The sequence below is a fragment of the Labeo rohita genome, chromosome 3, assembly GCF_022985175.1.
Source record: "Labeo rohita strain BAU-BD-2019 chromosome 3, IGBB_LRoh.1.0, whole genome shotgun sequence".
Taxonomy (NCBI): Eukaryota; Metazoa; Chordata; class Actinopteri; order Cypriniformes; family Cyprinidae; genus Labeo; species Labeo rohita.
The window spans coordinates 33884745-33903563 of record NC_066871.1 but is presented as its reverse complement, the minus strand read 5'-3'; the positions used below and the strand labels follow the sequence as shown (position 1 = coordinate 33903563).

General features: G+C 35.9%; 1 protein-coding gene across 1 annotated transcript in view; it reads right to left on the bottom strand.

Moving 5' to 3' along the window:
* Positions 1 to 2957: 2957 nt before the first annotated feature.
* Positions 2958 to 18819, bottom strand: part of recql5 (RecQ helicase-like 5) — a 36003-nt gene continuing 20141 nt past the window's right edge. Inside the window, exons 8-19 of the mRNA XM_051106206.1 lie at positions 16829 to 17050; positions 16653 to 16746; positions 14371 to 14407; positions 13994 to 14052; positions 10143 to 10216; positions 9844 to 9937; positions 9590 to 9730; positions 7616 to 8184; positions 7473 to 7515; positions 7107 to 7325; positions 3440 to 3512; positions 2958 to 3345 (exon numbers count right to left, since the gene is read on the bottom strand). Of these exons, the coding sequence (XP_050962163.1) occupies positions 3245 to 3345; positions 3440 to 3512; positions 7107 to 7325; positions 7473 to 7515; positions 7616 to 8184; positions 9590 to 9730; positions 9844 to 9937; positions 10143 to 10216; positions 13994 to 14052; positions 14371 to 14407; positions 16653 to 16746; positions 16829 to 17050 (1726 nt within the window). The 3' untranslated portion in view covers positions 2958 to 3244. The remainder of the gene's footprint in view (positions 3346 to 3439; positions 3513 to 7106; positions 7326 to 7472; positions 7516 to 7615; positions 8185 to 9589; positions 9731 to 9843; positions 9938 to 10142; positions 10217 to 13993; positions 14053 to 14370; positions 14408 to 16652; positions 16747 to 16828; positions 17051 to 18819) is intronic.

Sequence of the window (18819 nt, the reverse complement as noted above, 5' to 3'; positions counted from 1 at the left end):
CCGTTAGTTGACGAGAAGAGGCCTGATCGACATCATTCTTCAACCTCAAATATGGCTTTTCATCTTAACAATGTATGTACTAACAAGAGTCTAATGTTAACCTAGAAAAGTGTGCTATTGAAGTGTCAAAAGTTAAGTGTGCGGAGTGTGAAAGCTAAATAGTAGTGCGCTCCCTGCATGACAGATGGAGGCGCCGGTGCGGTCACTTGCTCTTAAAATACTTCGTAATTTTTGGTCTTACAGATAAGAGTAATGCATTTTTCAAATCTGTAAAGACTCAATTATTTGTGTGTACTCACAATAACAACGAAACATTGCACTTTTGTAAAATAATGAAAGCAAACAGGATGCACTTTCTGCTCTCTCGGTCGCTTCGTAACTGTGTATACTTGCCTTACAGACATGAAAAACCTATAGAGAGGAAATGTGTACTTTCAAATTAACCAATTTAAATAGAAAACAAAAATTCTCAGACTGTGTAATCAGTGTGAAACATGCATACAGATGCATCACTACTGCAGAGATGATGAGTGTCGCCGACTTCATCTCTTAAGCCGAAAACAAAGAAAGTACTAATTTATAAAATATTAAAACGTTAATGCTTTTTTTTTATATATATATATGTATCTGCCGGTGTGCATGCTCATCATTATGATTTATATGGTTTATTAATAAACGCGATTAATAAACCATATAAATCATAATGATGAGCACGCAAAAAAATGCTTGCCACAGCACACTGGCAGATATATATATATAAAAAAACAGCATTAATGTTTTAATATTTTATAAATTTTTACTTACTTTGTTTCTTTGTCCTGAAGGACACGGTGCAGGTGCACACAGGGCATGTCCGCATCCACTTTTGCTAGTTTAACAACGGAAAAAACGGTTGGTGCGCCAGGCGTATGGTCCAAAAGGGTTACATCTATTTTCTTGAAGGAGAAGTCCACTTCCAGAACAACAGTTTACAGATAATGTACTCACCCCCTTGTCATCCAAAATGTTCATGTCTTTCTTTCTTCATTCGTAAAGAAATTAGGTTTCTTGAGTTAAACATTTCAGGATTTTTCTCCATATAATGGACTGATATGGTGCCCCGATTTTGAACTTCCAAAACGCAGTTTAAATGTGGCTTCAAACGATTCCAGCCGAGGTAGAAGGGTCTTATCTAGCAAAACGATCTGTTATTTTCATTAAAAAAAAAAAATGCAATTTAAATATTTTTAAACTCAAACGCTCGTCTTGCCTTGCTCTCCCTGAACTCTGTGTATTCTGGCTCAAGACAGTTGTATGTCGAAAAACTCCAATCGTATTTTCTCCCTCAACTTCAAAAATCATTTCAAAATCGTCCTACATTGCTGCAGAAGTACCGACCCAGTCTTGCAAGTGAACATGCAAAGAAGATCAAACACCCTTAACAAAAAAGGTAAAACAGCGATACAGGATGACTTTGAAGTTGAGGGAGAACATGAGATGGGAGTTTTTCGACATACCCTAATTGTCATGAACCGGCAAATAACTGATCGGGAGGAGCAAGACAAGATGAGCGTTTACATTAAAAAGTATATAAATTGTATTATTTTTATGAAAATAACCGATCGTTTCACTAGATAAGACCCTTCTTCCGCGCTGGGATCATTTACAACCGCATTTGGGATCGTTTGAAGCCACATTTAAACTGCATTTTGGAAGTTCAAACTTGGGGCACCATATCAGTCCATTATATGGAGAAAAATGCTGAAATGTTTTCCTCAAGAAACATAATTTCTTTACGACTGAAGAAAGAAAGACATTAACATTTTGGATGACAAGGGGGTGAGTACATTATCTGTAAACTGTTGCTCTGGAAGTGGACTTCTCCTTCAAGAAAATAGATGTAACCCTTTTGGACCATACGCCTGGCGCACCAACCGTTTTTTTCCGTTGTTAAACTAGCAAAAGTGAATGCGGACATGCCCTGTGTGCACCTGCACCGTGTCCTTCAGGACAAGTGAAATGTAAATGTAAATTTACGTCTGTACAGTAGAGGGCGCAGCTCAAACAAAGTGCAAAGAATTGTTCTGCTATTCTGGACTGCATCAAGAATCGGACGCAGGAGAAGAAAGTTCAACACTACAAACACAAATGTTATGTTTATCTGAAGTCGTTTTTGCCTAATAGTATAGTTGAATTGAATATAGTTGTATAGTATAGTTGAATTGGATCATTGAAGATTTCTCCTCTTTCGTATTGTTATGAATCTTCAGAATCTTATAGAACCACTTCCAGGAAAGTTATGAAATTTGGCAAACATATGGAGGACAGTCTCAAAATTAACCATGGCAAATTTGAAGTCTCTTTTTTTTTTCTCTGATTCCTTGGCTCATACCAAGTTCTGTTCTCTCAGCATGGGGACTGGAAAGCTTTCAGTAAATAAATAAATGGGAAAACAAAGTAACTGGTGTTACTTTTTTGAAAACTCTGATATTTTCTTGTAAATTAAAAATGAATGGTTTATGTTATTAGTTACTTGAAAAAGTAATCTGATTACGTAACTCTAAATGCTATAAGGTTTTTTGTCATCCAACATCTGTTTGATTGGAGCCCCTCTTCCACTGTAATGTAATTAAAGCTGCGACAGTTCCAAACTTTGTTTTTTTTGGCTAACTAAGTGCATTATTCTGGTATACGTGTGCACTATTTTGTTTTGAAATTTTAAACTAGCAGCTATTTATACTACATAATAACATGGAATAGTACAAGTATGCAAATCGGGACACGTCTATTGCAGTGATTCATTTGGGAGTTGGTTTGGTTCATAGCCTGAACATGTAGCAATCTTTTGTAATCCATGTGGAGAAATTAATGCGGAAAATATTTAGGCATCCGAGGCTGCAGAGAAAAAACGGACAGGCAAAGACAAGCAAACTTACCAATTATGGCATAAATTATTCAGCATGAAGTCTTCTCTATTTTCCATTTGTGCACATTTGCCTTTTAATGTAGTTTTCATTACAGTTCATACTACATTGAGTGCATTATAAGCAGCTAATGCTACATAACAGCTATTGCGGTCTGTTGCTAGACCTTAAAAATGAAACAGCATTTTCAGCAGTTCATATTAATGTGCAATGTACGCTTAGGCTGTCACCATACACCTGAGATACAGAGCAGCATGCTGCTAAACACACAGCATCTTTGACAATAAAGGGATTAGTGGAGCTCCGGAGGTTTGGATGAAGGGGCATAATGATGAAGATGGCTATCTGTCCTCGACTTTCAAGTGTTTCCAGTCTGTCTCGCTCTCACAGCGCTGAATCCTGCTGAAGAAGCCCTTGATGAGTCTCTTTGCTTCCATCTTCACTGTGGGAACAAATGAGAAATCTTAAAATGCTAAATCAGCACTTGAAAAATGTATGATGCTGTTAGATTTTTATGAGGGTAAGGATAGTCTCACCTTGGCCTCGATTCGCAGTCTTTCCCTCCGTGAGAAGATGGGAAAGGAAACGGGCAAAGGATTTGAACAAATCCTAGGGGAAATGATTAAAAGTTAAATCCATTCTAATAAAAGTCTACCACCCCACAGACTCATTTTTCACACTGACACTGTGCCAAAAGTTTCATACAAAAAAAGTAAGCAAAATGTCTTTAAAACCAAGCAATGAAATGTATTAATATTAGTATCAAATCTATATTATAAGAAATATTACATAAAATACTTTGCATCACAGAAATAAAGTGCAAAAATGGACATGGGCTATAAGTTCGAAACGCTTTAGCGGATTCGGATCAAACTTAGTACGTATTATAACAAGCATGACCTGAGGGCACATGAGTAGTTTTAGCACAGTGCTACCTACTGGTCAAAAGAGAAACATTTAACATTTTTGTTTATATTTTCTGACCAGTCTGACAAAAAGTCATAAGCATAATATTGTTAAATTAGGAACGGCATACCAAATCAAATCATACCCAATTTTCCTGTGTCAGCCATTTTGAGCATGGACTATTTCAAATTTTGTAGTAAAATGCTATATTTTTTTCAAACGTTTTAGCATATTGTTATGAATATTCTAGAACCGCTTGCGGGATAGTTGTGAAATTTGGCACACAGATGGAGAACAGCCTCAATATTAACCATAGAAAATTTGGAGTCTCTATCTCAAACTCTCTAGCGCCACCAACAGGCCAAATTTGCACTCATATTTCTGCTAATAACTTTTGAACCGTAAGTTGTAAAAGCAAAATTCTTTTCCTCTTATTCCTTGGCTCATGCTGAGTAAACTGTATACCAAAAATATATACAAAAAAACCCAAAATTTTTACAGGTCAAGTTTTTAATTTTGCGAAAAAACTGTTTCGAACTTGCCCAAAATGGCTCAGATCATCTTCAGACAAGGCTGGCAAGAAGTTACCAAAAGCTTTTTTATATATTCCAAACCATTTTTTGTAAAGCGCATTAACGAACTTGATGACATTTATGCAAAAATGGACATGAAGCTATATCTTTACAACACTTTAGCGGATTCGGATCACACACACACGCCGTTTTGAGCGTTTACAAAAAACCTACATTTTCGAACACACCCCAGACGGTTTTGTCCAATTTTTTCACCAAAATTGGCTCAGATCATCTTCAGACAATACTGTCAAAAAGTTATTAAAAGCTATATATTCCAAACCGTTTTTTGTAAAACTGGGTACTGAATTTGACATTTGTGCAAAAATGGACATGAGGCTATAGGTTCAAAACACTTTAGCGGATTCGGATCAAACTTGGTACAAGTTATACCAAGCGTGACCTGTAGTTTTAGCACAGTGCTACCTACTGGTCAAAAGACAAACATTTAACATTTTTGTTTATATTTTCTGACCAGTTTGACCAAAAGTCAACTTGCGGGATAGTTATGAAATTTGGCACACAGATGGAGAACAGCCTCAATATTAACCATAGAAAATTTGGAGTCTCTATCTCAAACTCTCTAGCGCCACCAACAGGCCAAATTTGCACTCATATTTCTGCTAATACCTTTTGAACCGTACGTTGTAAAAGCAAAATTCTTTTCCTCTGATTCCTTGGCTCATGCCAAGTAGACTGTATACCAAAACCAAAATTTTTACAGGTCAAGTTTTTAATTTAGCAGTTTTTAATTTAGCCATTTTGAGCGTTTACAAAAAACCTACTTATCATACTCACCCTAGATGGTTTGTTAAATTTTTTCACCAGAATTGTCTCAGATCATCTTCAGACAATACTGGCAAAAAGTTACCAAAAGGTTTTTTTTTATATTTTCCAAAACATTTTTTGTAAAGCGCAATAAAGAATTTGACGACATTCGGGCAAAAATGGACATGAGGCTATATATTTGCAACGCTTTAGCGGATTCGGATCAAACTTGGTGCGTGTTATACCAAGTATGACCTGAGGGCACATGAATGGTTTTAGCACAGTGCCACCTACTGGTCAAAAGACACTGACATTTGTTCATAATTTCTGACCACTTCGACCAAAAATCATAAGAGTAATCTTGTTAGATTGAGAGCAGCATACCAAATCAAACAATACCCAATTTTCCTGTGTCAGCCATTTTGAGCGTTTACAAAAAAACCTACTTTTTTGAACTTACCCTAGACGGTTTGTCCAATTTTCATTAAAATTGGCTCATATCATCTTCAGACAATGCTGGCAAAAGTTATCAAACGCTTTTTGATATATTTCAAACCTTTTTTGTAAAGTGCATTAACAAATTTGACAATATTCGTGAAAAAAAACGGACATGAGGCTATATCTTTGTAACACTTTCAAATTCGGATCAAACTTGGTATGTGTTTTACCAAGCGTGACCTGAGGGCACATGAGTAGTTTCAGCACAGTGCCACCTACTGGTCAAAAGATATAAAGATTTGACATTTTTGTTTATATTTTCTGACCAGTTTAACCAAAAATCATGAGAGTAATCTTGTTAGATTGGGAACGGCATACCAAATCTAACAATACAATTTTCCTGTGCCAGCCATTTTGAGCGTGAACAATTTCAAATTTTGTAGTAAAATGCTATACAACGCTTTAGCATATTGTTATGAATGTTTTAGAACCACTTGAAGGAAAGTTATGAAATTTGGCACACAGATGGAAGACAGCCTCAATATTAACCACAGCAAATTTGGAGTCTCTAACTCAAACTCTCTAGCGCCACCAACAGGCCACATTTGCACTCATGTTTCTGTTTAATAACTTTTGAATCAAAAGATTTAAAAGCAAATTTCTTCTTTTCCTCTGATTCCTTGGCTCATATCACGTCAAATGCAAACCAAATGTCTACAGGTCAAAATGTTTGGTAATTTTGAATTTTCTGAAAAATCTAATTTTTCAAACTTGTCCTAGATGGTTTGTCCAATTTTCACCGAAACCGGCTCAGATTATCTTCAGAGCATTCTGCCAAAAGTTATCTAAGGCTTTTTGATATACCAAACCGTTTTCGTAAAGTGTGTTAACGAATTTGATGAGCTTTGTACAAAAAAGGACTTTAGGCCATATCTCCGCAAAGCTTTAGCAGATTCTGACCAAACTTGGAATGTGTTATAACAAGCATGACCTGAGGGCACATAACTAATTTTGGCACAGTGCCACCTACCAGTCAACTGATATAAATATTAACATTTCAGCTTAGAACTTTTGACCAGCTTTGCCAAAAATTATAAGATTGTTCTCATTAGAGAATGGCATACTGACATACTGAATTGCACAGTACCTTGACTTTCGTAGTAAAATTCTGTATCAACAAATGTCTTTAACAAGTATCTCCAACCCTGCTCCTGAAAAAGAGCTACCGTCCTGCAGATTTCAGCTTCAATTTTAATCAAACCTGAAGCAGCTAATCAAGGTGTTCAGGGCTATATAATTACAGAACTTAGCTGTGCAGGAGGGTAGATCTCCAGGAGCAGGGTTGCAGAACCCTGGTCTTTAGTGAGCAATTAAAGACAGCTTCTTACCACTTCATTTTACCTCTGCTGTGCTTGGCCCCTTAATTGCTGCTTGCAGCTATATTTTTAATTTGTTGTTAGCACTGTCATTCAGAACAGACATGTGACCCAACAGTTGCGAACCACTGATCTAAAATCACCTTTGTTGCAAATTTGCCCTTTTTGTAGAACGGATCCAGGCATCGCACCACGATATCAGCAGCTTCCTTAAGTGTCACAGGCTTTTTGATCTCAGTAGTGTCTCCATTCACTGCCTCAAACTGCGTCTCTTGCACCACAGGGTCAAAGGTCACTCTCTTAATGTCCTTTAACGCGCGGCTGCGCTTTACAGGAGGAGACGGCGTTCTGTCTTCGTGTGACTGAGGAAAAGAAACAGACATGACAAACAGCTCATAAAAAGGGTCATATCATACTCTTCTTTTAAAATAATTAAATGTTTCCCTGAGATCACTTTATAATGTTTTTCATGATACAACGCCTTTGATAAAGAGTAATTGTGGTTTTACTTGTTTTGGTGATTTTTGTTGGGCGTCAGGCTCATGATTCTCTCTGTTTGGACAAAGAAACAACCTTTCAGAACAGTGAAAACATTCAAGTCATGTTAAATAAATATCAAACTGCTCTCAGAGAGTGTCTTCCTGTATCATACCCTTGAACGTCTTGATTTGATGTGATCTCAGTGTCCATGGGCGTCTCGTCTTGATTGGGCATCTCTTCTGCAGAGGGACTCATATGAACTGCAGTAACATTCTCTGAAGTGTTTTCTACGTCTGTGGGCATGCTATTTATTGTTATAAAGTCAGTGTCATTTGGTAAAGGAGAGCGATTCTCAGATCCTTCCTCCTCAGGCTCTGATATAGCACTTCCTGTTTTCGTCTGAGTGGTGTCTACTTGCTTTTTTCCAAAATATTGTGATATACAGCGCATGTCTTTGGCTGCTTCTGCTAGTTTCTGCTGTTTCTTAGTGAGTTTTTTACTGGGGCTGCTCAGAGAGGATGTCGTGCTGGTTTTGGCTTTGATGGGAGACGAGTCGGCAGGGGTTGCTAAACCACTTTTCATCTTCTGTGCTTTTCCTGTTTCCACCTCCTCCTTTTCTTCACAGATGGGGTCTCCAGGTGTTTTGTCCGTTTCCTTCTGAGAGTTCTTCAGAAAATCCCCAGCTGTCTGAAACAGGCTGGATGAGCCACGAAATCCTGCTCCTATACGCTTCCTCTTCAGCTAGAATGTGACGGAAAACAAAAGGTTTTTTTTTGCTTTTATTTTTGACAAAACTGTATTAAACTGTATTAAAATTTTAAAAATCTATAATTACTTTTCATGGTCCAACTGAATCTCAGTGGACAAAAACAAGTTTTGCACTGTATTATTTCAGTCTTAAGCAGTCTGAAGTTGAAATTATATTGCATTAGATAAGTTAAATGTACTGTTAATGCAGATACATATTAATTACTTAGTCATAACAAAAAGGTCCTATTTATTAATCTAGTTAACTACAATAGTTAAACTACAATTAAAATATTTATAAAGCATTTATTAATCTTAGTCAATGTTGTTATTTACATTTACTAATACTTTAAAATACTAACATATTTATATATCAATATAAATATATTTCTAACACATTATCTGACATTTGGTAAGTTAGTTGATGCATTATCTTATGTTAGATAAGGTAGTTATTGCAATATCTGGTGTTAGGCAAGTTAGTACTTCATTATCTGATGTTAGATAAGTTAGTTACTGCATTATCTTGTTAGAGAAGTTAGTTAATGCATTATCTGATGTTAAATAAGTTAGTTACTGCATTATCTCATGTTAGGTTAGTCAGTTAATGCAATATGTTATATCAGGTTAGTTAGTTAATGCAATACCTGATGTTAGATAAATTAGTTACTGCATTATCTGATGTTAGGTAAGTTAGTTACTGCATTATCTGATGTTAGGTAAGTTAGTTACTGCATTATCTGATGTTAGGTAAGTTAGTTAATGCGTTATTTGATTTTAGATAAGTTAGTTAATGGATTATCTGATGTTAGATAAATGTGTTAATGCATTAGATAATCATTAACTAAAGGGACTTCACTGTTTTACCCTTAACATGTAGTTATTAAGTTAGTTTAGATAGTCAGTCAGTTAATTAGATAACTAGTATTGTTGTTGTATGTCAAGCATGAACTACCTGATATGTTTAATTGATAATAAATGAAAATAAAAACAGAAATATGATTTGTTTTTATTATTTGGGCCTGACTTTTAATTATAGAGTTAAATGGCTAAATAAATAAATAATAACCCATTTAACAGAGGCATCAATATTAGTATTAGTGATACTGGCCTTCATTTATAGTAATAAGATGTCATTAAACAAAAATTATAATACTGTCTTTATACTGGCTCCACATTAATTTGGAGATTCAAAGTGAAATCTTAATGGAGCATGATCTTTACCTAATATCCTAATGATTTTTGGCATAAAAAAAAACTATAATTTTGACCCATACAATGTATTTTTGGCTACTGCTACAAATATACCCCAGCGACATAAGACTGGTTTTGTGGTCCAGGGTTACATTTTCAGTTTGCATGTCCATTTCTGTGTATAGACAAACTACGGTCGGCTCACTGAGTAGACTTGAGAGGCTGAAGTGAAGCCATCTAGATGTTCAGATTGATACGATGATGAGCAGGTCGCCGTTTCTTCAGTTGATTCAGGCTGTTTCTCTTCAGCAACACTTGCAGTTGTACTTTTCTTCATCTCTGACACCTGGAGAGTGTTATATGTGAATTACTATTCATGTCACTGATAAATGCACATTACAGACAATTAGCTTTAAATGAGATGACATCAGTATGCAGTGCAGCATTATTAACACTCACTCTCTTGAGAACTGCAGCCTTGTAGAGGTTTGCTGATTTACTGGCTCTGAAGATCTCATGCTCTATTTCTACAGCCTGATCAATTGTGTCAGAGCTACACAAGGAGAAAACATGAAATATATATAAATTAATATAATCCCCAAACTGTATAATGATGCATAAACTTTGACCAACCACACATTCATCTACAATGTAAAAAACTGTTGCATCTCAGGAGGATATTGAAATAAAAAAATATCTAGGGCTGTGACAATAAAACACTGATGCTGCATTCATGGTTGGTGTGATGTCTGCATTACCTGTATGAAAGCTCTGCTGCCCCCCTGTGGTTGGTCAGACACTCCTGCAGGAGAGACAGGCAGTGCTCTCTGCTCTAAAACACACAAAACAACAAAGAGACTTCAGCTCAACCAATCATATTTTGATCACAGTTTAGGCTTTGAATATGTAGGGGTTTGAGACACAGTTTGAGACTCAAGTGCACATGTGTGCCAGCAGAGGGTAGCACTGCTCATCTTACACTCTTATGAACAAAGAATGCTGGAAATCTCATGGCAAAGACATCACAGGATATATATATATATATTAGGGGTGTGCAAAGCAGCCGGTATTTGTATCTGTATTTGTATTTGTTGAGGGGGGAAAAGTATTTGTATTTGCATTCGAGTAAAATTCAAAATAGGCGTAAAAATCAATTTTTTTTTTTTGCGTTACACTTCTACACACTTTTTTTGGCTGGTGGAGGACCAAGAGATCTCAGCAGCAGCCACACTCTTTTCTATTTGGTTGCCCAAATCCATGTGAGGAGTTTCAACTAAGTTAATGGGTGACGGGAAGCTATGCTAAGGTGAACTGGGGAGTCGCTCTCTAAACGTGGGCTATTAAAATTGCTTTTGAATGCGCGCGCGTGTTTTACTTTCGGTTTCGTTTTAACGATGGCGCGAAACTCTCTGCGGTGCTGAGCGTGCATTCCACAATACAAGACATTAATTTAACAAAACTATTCAAAAGTGGTGAGACACAAACGGGATTTTGAAAAGTGTGTCCCCAGTGGAAATTACGCCCCTGCGTGAGTGGAGTTATCATTTGATGTGAGTGTATGCCAGAACGTGCGCTGTAGCACAAAATATAGTATATTTCTTCAAAAGCAGATTGTGGAGACATTTTAATTGTCCACAATCAAAAATCGTCATATCACACACCCCTAATTGCAATGTAGTTTGTGCAAATCCGGAACAGAGGTTGGTTAAGAGAGAGAGAAAAAAACGGCCGGTTCCGAGTTTCAGCGGAGCACAGTATCAGTGACAGGGAGTGATTGACGACTAATATCTAAAATCTGTTAAGAATGTACAGATCGAGTTTCATTAGTTATGTAATGTTGGAGAAAACGGCGAAACTGTCACTGTATCAGCTCACAGCGGTCTGGGCAGTAGTTCGGCTAGCGAAAGTTTTGTAAAGAAATAAAAACAAGTCGCACCGCAACGATTTCTCGCACTCGCACAAATGCTTCCAAATATATTTTGAGGTCGCGCAGATTAAATTTTGGGAGCATATGCCCTGCCCCCAACCCCTCCGACTCCTGAATGTCACTCACTCACTCGCTCATGCGGGCGTGCACTGCGGTCTCATGAGGAAACGCAGCTTTTTGATATAAAGTTTTTCTTGTTCCCGAATACAAATATTTTTTTTAAGTATTTGTTCGAAATAAGTATTTGTAAAAACACGCTATTTGTGCCTTTCCGAATACCGTATTCGGGTTCGGCTCCACCCCTAATATATATATATAGAGAGAGAGAGAGAGAGAGAGAGAGAGAGAGATTTCAATGGACGATTAATGTCCACTACTACATAAAAAAAAAAAAAATTAGAACACAAGACATAAAATAATATTAGTGGTTGACTGATTAATACTTTTCAGTGACAGATGAAAAAACTGATATCTAGAGAATATGGTGATAATGATGATGATAACACCAATACTGTAAAACGCAGGGCTCTACAGTATGACCACTGCGTGCAATTATGAGAAAATATTTAGAAGTACCAGTGCGACTGACCCGATCAGCATAATTGTGTTTGCGCTGAGGGGAGATTTAAAGGTTTCTATGTGTTTTTGCAACTTTGAGTAATGTATCACAGACATACCTCACAAATCCCTTCATAAACAAAGTGTAGAGATTGTGCAGTGTAGAGAGCTTCGTTGATTATAATGGAACTTTGTGAGATCAACATGAGTGACATATTTTAATGATTTGTACGGGAGTTTGTAAATGAGTTACTGATATAATACAACAGTTAGATAAACAAGAAGTTAATATTATATGACTTACATTGATGACTATAACACTATTGTTTGAAAAATAGTTTGAAACAAGTCACAACTGAGCCGCTGCGCATCTCCATTCAAACACAGTGGTGTTTAGTTTATGAATAAACGTGCATTTTTAAACAAATCTAGTGAGTCAATGATTCAATTTCCCATTCATAAAGACAGTCACTTGCTTTATTCCTGAATGAATCAGCAGTTCGAATGAATCAAATGAATGAATGATTCAGTAATTAAATCAGTGACTTGCTGTCTACCTACTGGCAGTTTTAGTTTAATTTTTAAAGTATCTTTTTAGTTATTTAAATCATTTAATATTTTTATATTCAACATTTTGTACTTAAAACATTAATCTGAACATGAATTTGACTGCACTCATGCCACCTCTGAGCCTCATTAAACATATGAAAATACACCTACAAGCCGCTTTTGTGTTCTTCTGTGCCGTCTCTATAGTACAAATTAAATTTTTTAAAACTGATTTCATTTGATTGGTAACTTCTTGTGGAACTACTTGTTCTTATTCTGTAGTTTTATTCAGAATTTTTAAAAAGCTTACAAATATAATTTTTTAAAAATTTGACAAAAGATGACATACTCTAAATAAAGTTAGAAAAATGACAACAAAGATAAAAAAAACAAAATTCCCCTGTAAATCACTTTAAGGAGTCAAATATCACCTCGTAATGGGCAGGCTAACTTTTGATCACAAGTGCTTCTAAAAACAAAAGTAAACATAGAGCCCTGCCATGGTGTAGAAATGGGCCTTTCTTTTGGAAAATAACATGATTTAAAGAGAAGTCCACTTCCAGAACAACAGTTTACAGATAACGTACTCACCCCCTCGTCATCCAAGACGTTCATGTCTTTTTTTCTTCAGTCAGTAAAGAAATTATGTTTTTTTGAGGGAAACATTTCAGGATTTTTCTCCATATAATGGACTGCTATGGTGCCCCTAGTTTGAACTTCCAAAAACATAATTAAACGCAGTTTAAATGCAGCTTCAAATGGTTATTTTCATAAAAATAATACAATTTAAATACTTTTTAATCTCAAACGCTCATCTTGTCTTGCTCTCCCTGAACTCTGTGTATTCTGGTTCAAGACAGTTAGGGTATGTCGAAAAACTCATCATCATATTTTCACCTTCAACTTCAAAAATCATTTCAAAATCATCCTACATTGTTGCAGAAATCCCGACCCAGTCTTTGCAAAGTGAACATGCAAAGAAGATCAAACACCCTTAACGAAAAAGGTAAAACAGTGATGTAGGATGATTTTGAACATGAGATGGGAGTTTTTCGACATACACTAACTGTCATGAACCGAAACAAAAACTGAGGTTGGGAAGAGCACAACAAGATGAGCGTTTGACGTATTTTTCTGAAAATAACCAATCGTTTTGCTAGATAAGACCCTTCTTCTTTGGCTGGGATCGTTTACAACTGCATTTAGGATTGTTTGAAGGCACATTTAAACTACATTTTGGAAGTACATACTCGGAGCACCATAATGCAGTAAGTGTATTATAAGGAGGAAAATCCTGAAATGTTTCCCTCAAAAAACATAATTTCTTTACAACTGAAAAAGAAAAGAAATAAACATCTTGAATGACAAAGGGGTGAGTATAATATGTGTAAATTGTTGTTCTGGAAGTGGACTTTTCCATTAATATGAGCACTGTGTTTTTAAATGTGAACAACTGAACTTACAGGCTTATAGACAAATAAACCGTCTCATCATGATAGTTTTAGGATACTGTTAAAAAACCTCTTATAAAGCATTTCAAATGAGTGTGAAACAGTCTTAAGGATGTGGTGTTACCTTCACTGTGAGTTTAGGGATTCTCTGACTGCTGGCATCCTTCAACATGCAGTCAGCATCTGAAAAAACACAAACAACGTGAGTACACCAGGAGTGTTCAAACCTGTTCCTGGATGGCCACCGACCAACAGAGTTTAGCTACAGCCATAATTAAACACACCTGAACCAAGGTTATGCCTTCAGTCTTACTAAAAACTTCCAAGCAAGTGTGCTAAAGCTGGTCGGAGCTAAACTCTGCAGGACATTTGCTTTCATCAGCAGGATTGGACACTCCTGCTTTAAACAGACACACTGTTTAATTCATTGTATCACAAGAAGACATTTTCTTAAATGTCCTGAGCACTGGAAATTACATATGTAACAACTCTGGAACTGACCTGGTGGAACAAACTTCTCTTTTGCCACATCTGAACCCTATAAATCAGAGAACAAAAGAAGTTGATGACAACATTATTAGTTTAGCATGCTCACACCTCTGTATTTTCTTGACAGCAACAACTACTTCTGCCCAGATACTTAAGTTACTGCCAAGCCTATAAAATCATCATTAATGACTCAATTTTTATAAAAAAAAAATGTAATGCTGCTACATTTGTAATATATGTAAATTGTATTGAGAAAGTAAATGGCATGTTTGAATGTCATGTTTTCTAAAGAAGGAAAACTGAAGATCATGTAGTATTCCCTTCCGTGCAGCTCAACTTTATGGGGGCGGCCTCAAACACACAGCTGGAAAACATGTGGCGGAGAGAGACAAACAAGAGAGCGAGCGATATGGAAGAATGTTCTGGCACAGACTGTGAGCGCGAAGCAAAGCAGGATTGTAGCCGAGTTGTTTTTCATGTGAATGTATCACTGTACTTGTGTTATTGTGGGTCATTAAATGTGAGCATATTTCCCCTGACTGTCATTACTGTTATGCAAAAATCCCATTGTCGTTTTTGTGATGTGAAAATCTAATTCAAATTCTAAAGTATTTAATGAAAGAATACGTTGTGTTACAGGAATTTTACTGTATTAGACTTTAATTTGTGTGTACACTACTGTCCAAAAGTTTGGGGTTTGTAAGATTTTTAGAGGTCGACCGATGTATCGGTTTTGCCGATTAATCGGCATCGATAGTTGATTGGTGGAACTATCGTTATCGGCAAAAATCCATGCCGATAGTTTTTTCCAGGTTGGGTCTGTTGCTAGAGCGGCTGAGAAGGTCGTCGTTATACAGCAAAGTCCCTATAGTCTTTGTTATGCAGCACGAGAGCGGCCTCTAGTAGCGGAAATCACTGACAGCACGTGCTGTTTGTTTAGACACGTGACACTGCGCTGCACGGAGCGGATTTAAAAGGCGGATTTAAAACACAGACAACGAAACTGTGTGTACAGTATACTGTAATGCATGTTTTCATGTCATTACTAAGTGATGAATTTGGTGACTAGATGCTGCATTAGTGGAAAAAGGACAGCAGTATACTTTTGCCTGTTTGGTGATCAAATAAAGTCTTGTAGACCGCCGCCTGAATTGAACGCGACGTGTCCGGTGTGTGTGATACCGAATAGCTGCGAGTTTTTCTAGACACGGTGCTGCACTTTTGGCCGTTGTGTGACTAACATATTTTTATATTTTGATTAGATAACCACAAATGTTCTAGAATAGGAGCAGTTCAATTGTGAAAGTACTCAATATCCATATGTATGCAATTTCAATACTGTGGCCTTTGTGTAGATATTTAAGATGGCCATATTTAGCTTGATTGTTGATGTAATGCTAGAGCTTTACAATATGAGTCCATTTGTAACATTAAGATTGATAAAAGCTGTAGAATACAAGGATTGTTCCTTGTTAGATTGTGTTAATTTCAGCATTTACTGATATATTTAAAAAATTAGTTGCTTTTGTTAACATTAATGAACATTGAACTAACTGTAATGATCAATATATAATTAATACTCATATTTTTATTCATTAACAAAGTATGGTTCAGTAGGCTACTTTTTTTAAATAGTAGAGCACTATTTATTTTCTGTTCAGTATCCATTTTAAAAACTATCGGCCGATTAATCGGTATCGGCCAGTGTGGTCCAACCTAGTTATCGGTATCGGTAAAATCCAATATCGGTCAACCCGTAAAGATTTTTGAAAGAAATTAATAATTTTATTCAGCAAGGATGCATTAAAATAGTAAATGTTTCTCGAGCAGCAAAACATCATATTACAATGATTTCTGAAGGATAATGTCACACTGAAGACTGGAATAATGATGCTAAAAATTCAGCTTTGCATTGCAAAAATAAATTACATTTTAAAATGTACTACAATAGAAAACATTTATTTTAAATTGTAATAATACAGTATTTCACAATATTATTGTTCTTAGGATTTTTACCAAATAAATGTGACATAGTCACCACTAGTAAGCCACTACTAAATATATTAGAGATATAAACTTGACAACCCAAGAAATAAATTTGAGAACAAATTTTTATTCCACAATTCTGAGGAAAAAAGTCTATATGTAAACTCAAATTGCAAGAAGGAAGATCAGACTTTTGAGATGAAAAGTTACAATTACCTTGTTTTATTTTTTTATTTTTCTTTTGGGGTGAAAATTACATGTTTCAGGATATGGAGATGTTTTCATGAGTGCCCTGTCTGTGTGCTCACCTTTCTCAGGCTCATCTGTTTCTTGAAGAGATCTCCAAACACTTTCTTCCTCTTCTCGGAGTCATCTTCTTCATTGCCCCATTCCTCATCATATCTGAACACACACAGAAGCTCTCAGTCACAGACTAACAGGTCTGATCATACAGAACTGCTGCTTCAGTAACAGGTCGGCTGACCTCTCAAACCCGTAACCCTTCTTGCCTCCCGCGTAGAGTTCAGGGTCAAAGCCGAACGGCCCCCTGGGTGCCGTGCTCTGTGCCGGTCCGGTTCTGGTGCTGAGGGCGGCTGCTCTCGCCAGCTGAGCGCGCACAATTTTAGGGTCACGGCAGAAGTCACACGCGCCAGCGCAGTTGGGCTTCTGATTGCCAAAAAACTGTGAGATGGTGGCATGTCTGCACCTGGAAATAAAGAATGATTAAATGATTAACCATATTAACAAATGAATCCAAACTCTCATGACGTAGAACACACACACAAAAAATAAATAAATAAATTTGCTGTAAAAATGACTAATTTTAACAGTAAATGAGATTTTTGTTATTTATTTATCTGCATGTTTGTATAATATCACAAAATATAATTATTGCTTTGGCAACATTGTGGTATGTTACACAGTCATGCCAATAAAGCTTATTTGAATTGAACTGAATTGAATTATTTTTGATGGTTTTTGACAGACATTTGACGGTTTTTCTTCAGCAAACTTCTTTGTTTTTTCAAATCAGTCATGTACATTAATTTTATGTTGCATCTTATGTTATAATAATGTTTTCTGCGTTATTTTAGTGTTGTGTCACCATGAGCATGTTCATTTCTATGATTATTTATCTCAGCTTGTGGAAAATCTGCTTGTGATGATCTTTGATTCATCATGTGTCTTTCTCTTTACCACTTGAAGGTGGTTGACAATATTTCAATGGTACAAAACAGATTTTAATGATCTGACTGGTATACTGATGTTATTTTATTTAATGAAAAACATATTGAAGCTGTAAAACTTTAAATGTTATTATTGTATTTTTTTAAGGTAAAGTATTGGGAACAATGTTGGTTATTTTATTTAATTTTTTTATTTTGATTATTTTACTTTATTTTTTTTTATTTTTATTTATTTTGTCTTTTTTATTTTATTTTATTTTTATTTTGTTATTTTATTATATTTTTTTATTTTATTACATTTTTATTTTATTTTATTTTATCTTTTTATTTTATGTTATTTTATTATATTTTTATTTTATTTTATCTTTTTTATTTTATTATCTATTTTATTTCACCTATTTTATTTAATTAATTTATTTTATTTTTTATTATTTTATTTTATTGTATTTTATTTTATTTTATATGCTGCTCAGCAAAATTTTTCCAGAGAAATCCAGTCATTTCAATGCAATTTTGCTTGTGTTCAACTTGGTCACCACCGCATTGAAATTTCCACCTCTAGACCAAACGTCCAAAGAAAATTATTTCAACAAGTGTGTAATGAAAGTGGTCAGTATTACTGAAGACTTTAGATATATACAGACGGTGCAATCACATTACAAATAAATGGAATGACGTGTTTGATGCAGGCTAATTGGCAGTTTACCACTCTTACAAGGTAGAAGATCAGTGACTGAAAACCATATAAATATGTGATCTGTGAGTCAGCTGGTTGGCTGGCATCTCTTCGTTGTTTCATCCAATAAAGTCTTATTTTTTCTTATGGAACTCTGACTTTTCTGCAAGACTTCTCTCCACTGCAATACTATATACGAGAAAGTGACCATCTTTCATTTCAGAAGTACTTCAGAAACAGAACGGAATTACTGATTATATAGAGTTCTGTTGTCTTTAGACGTGTCACACCGCTCATGTCCAGCATACACACGGTGTAACCATATTAGATCTTATATTCCATAGCATTATTTTTTTACGAAGACGTAAGGCGTTTTCTACAAGGCTTGTGCACACACATCCTGTATACAGCAGTGTGAACTCTAAAATAGACACGTGTGCTTCTCACTTCACTGACTTCTAGGTTTCAGGTTTCAGAGTCTGAAATAGCTGGTAAGGGCAGAGAGAGGCAGAAACCCTCCCAAAACACATTTACATGGCCTGACACACAAAGACCCACTGTGCCAACACTGCCGCCCATAAGCAGAGCCCTATTCCCCGTTCACTAGACCAC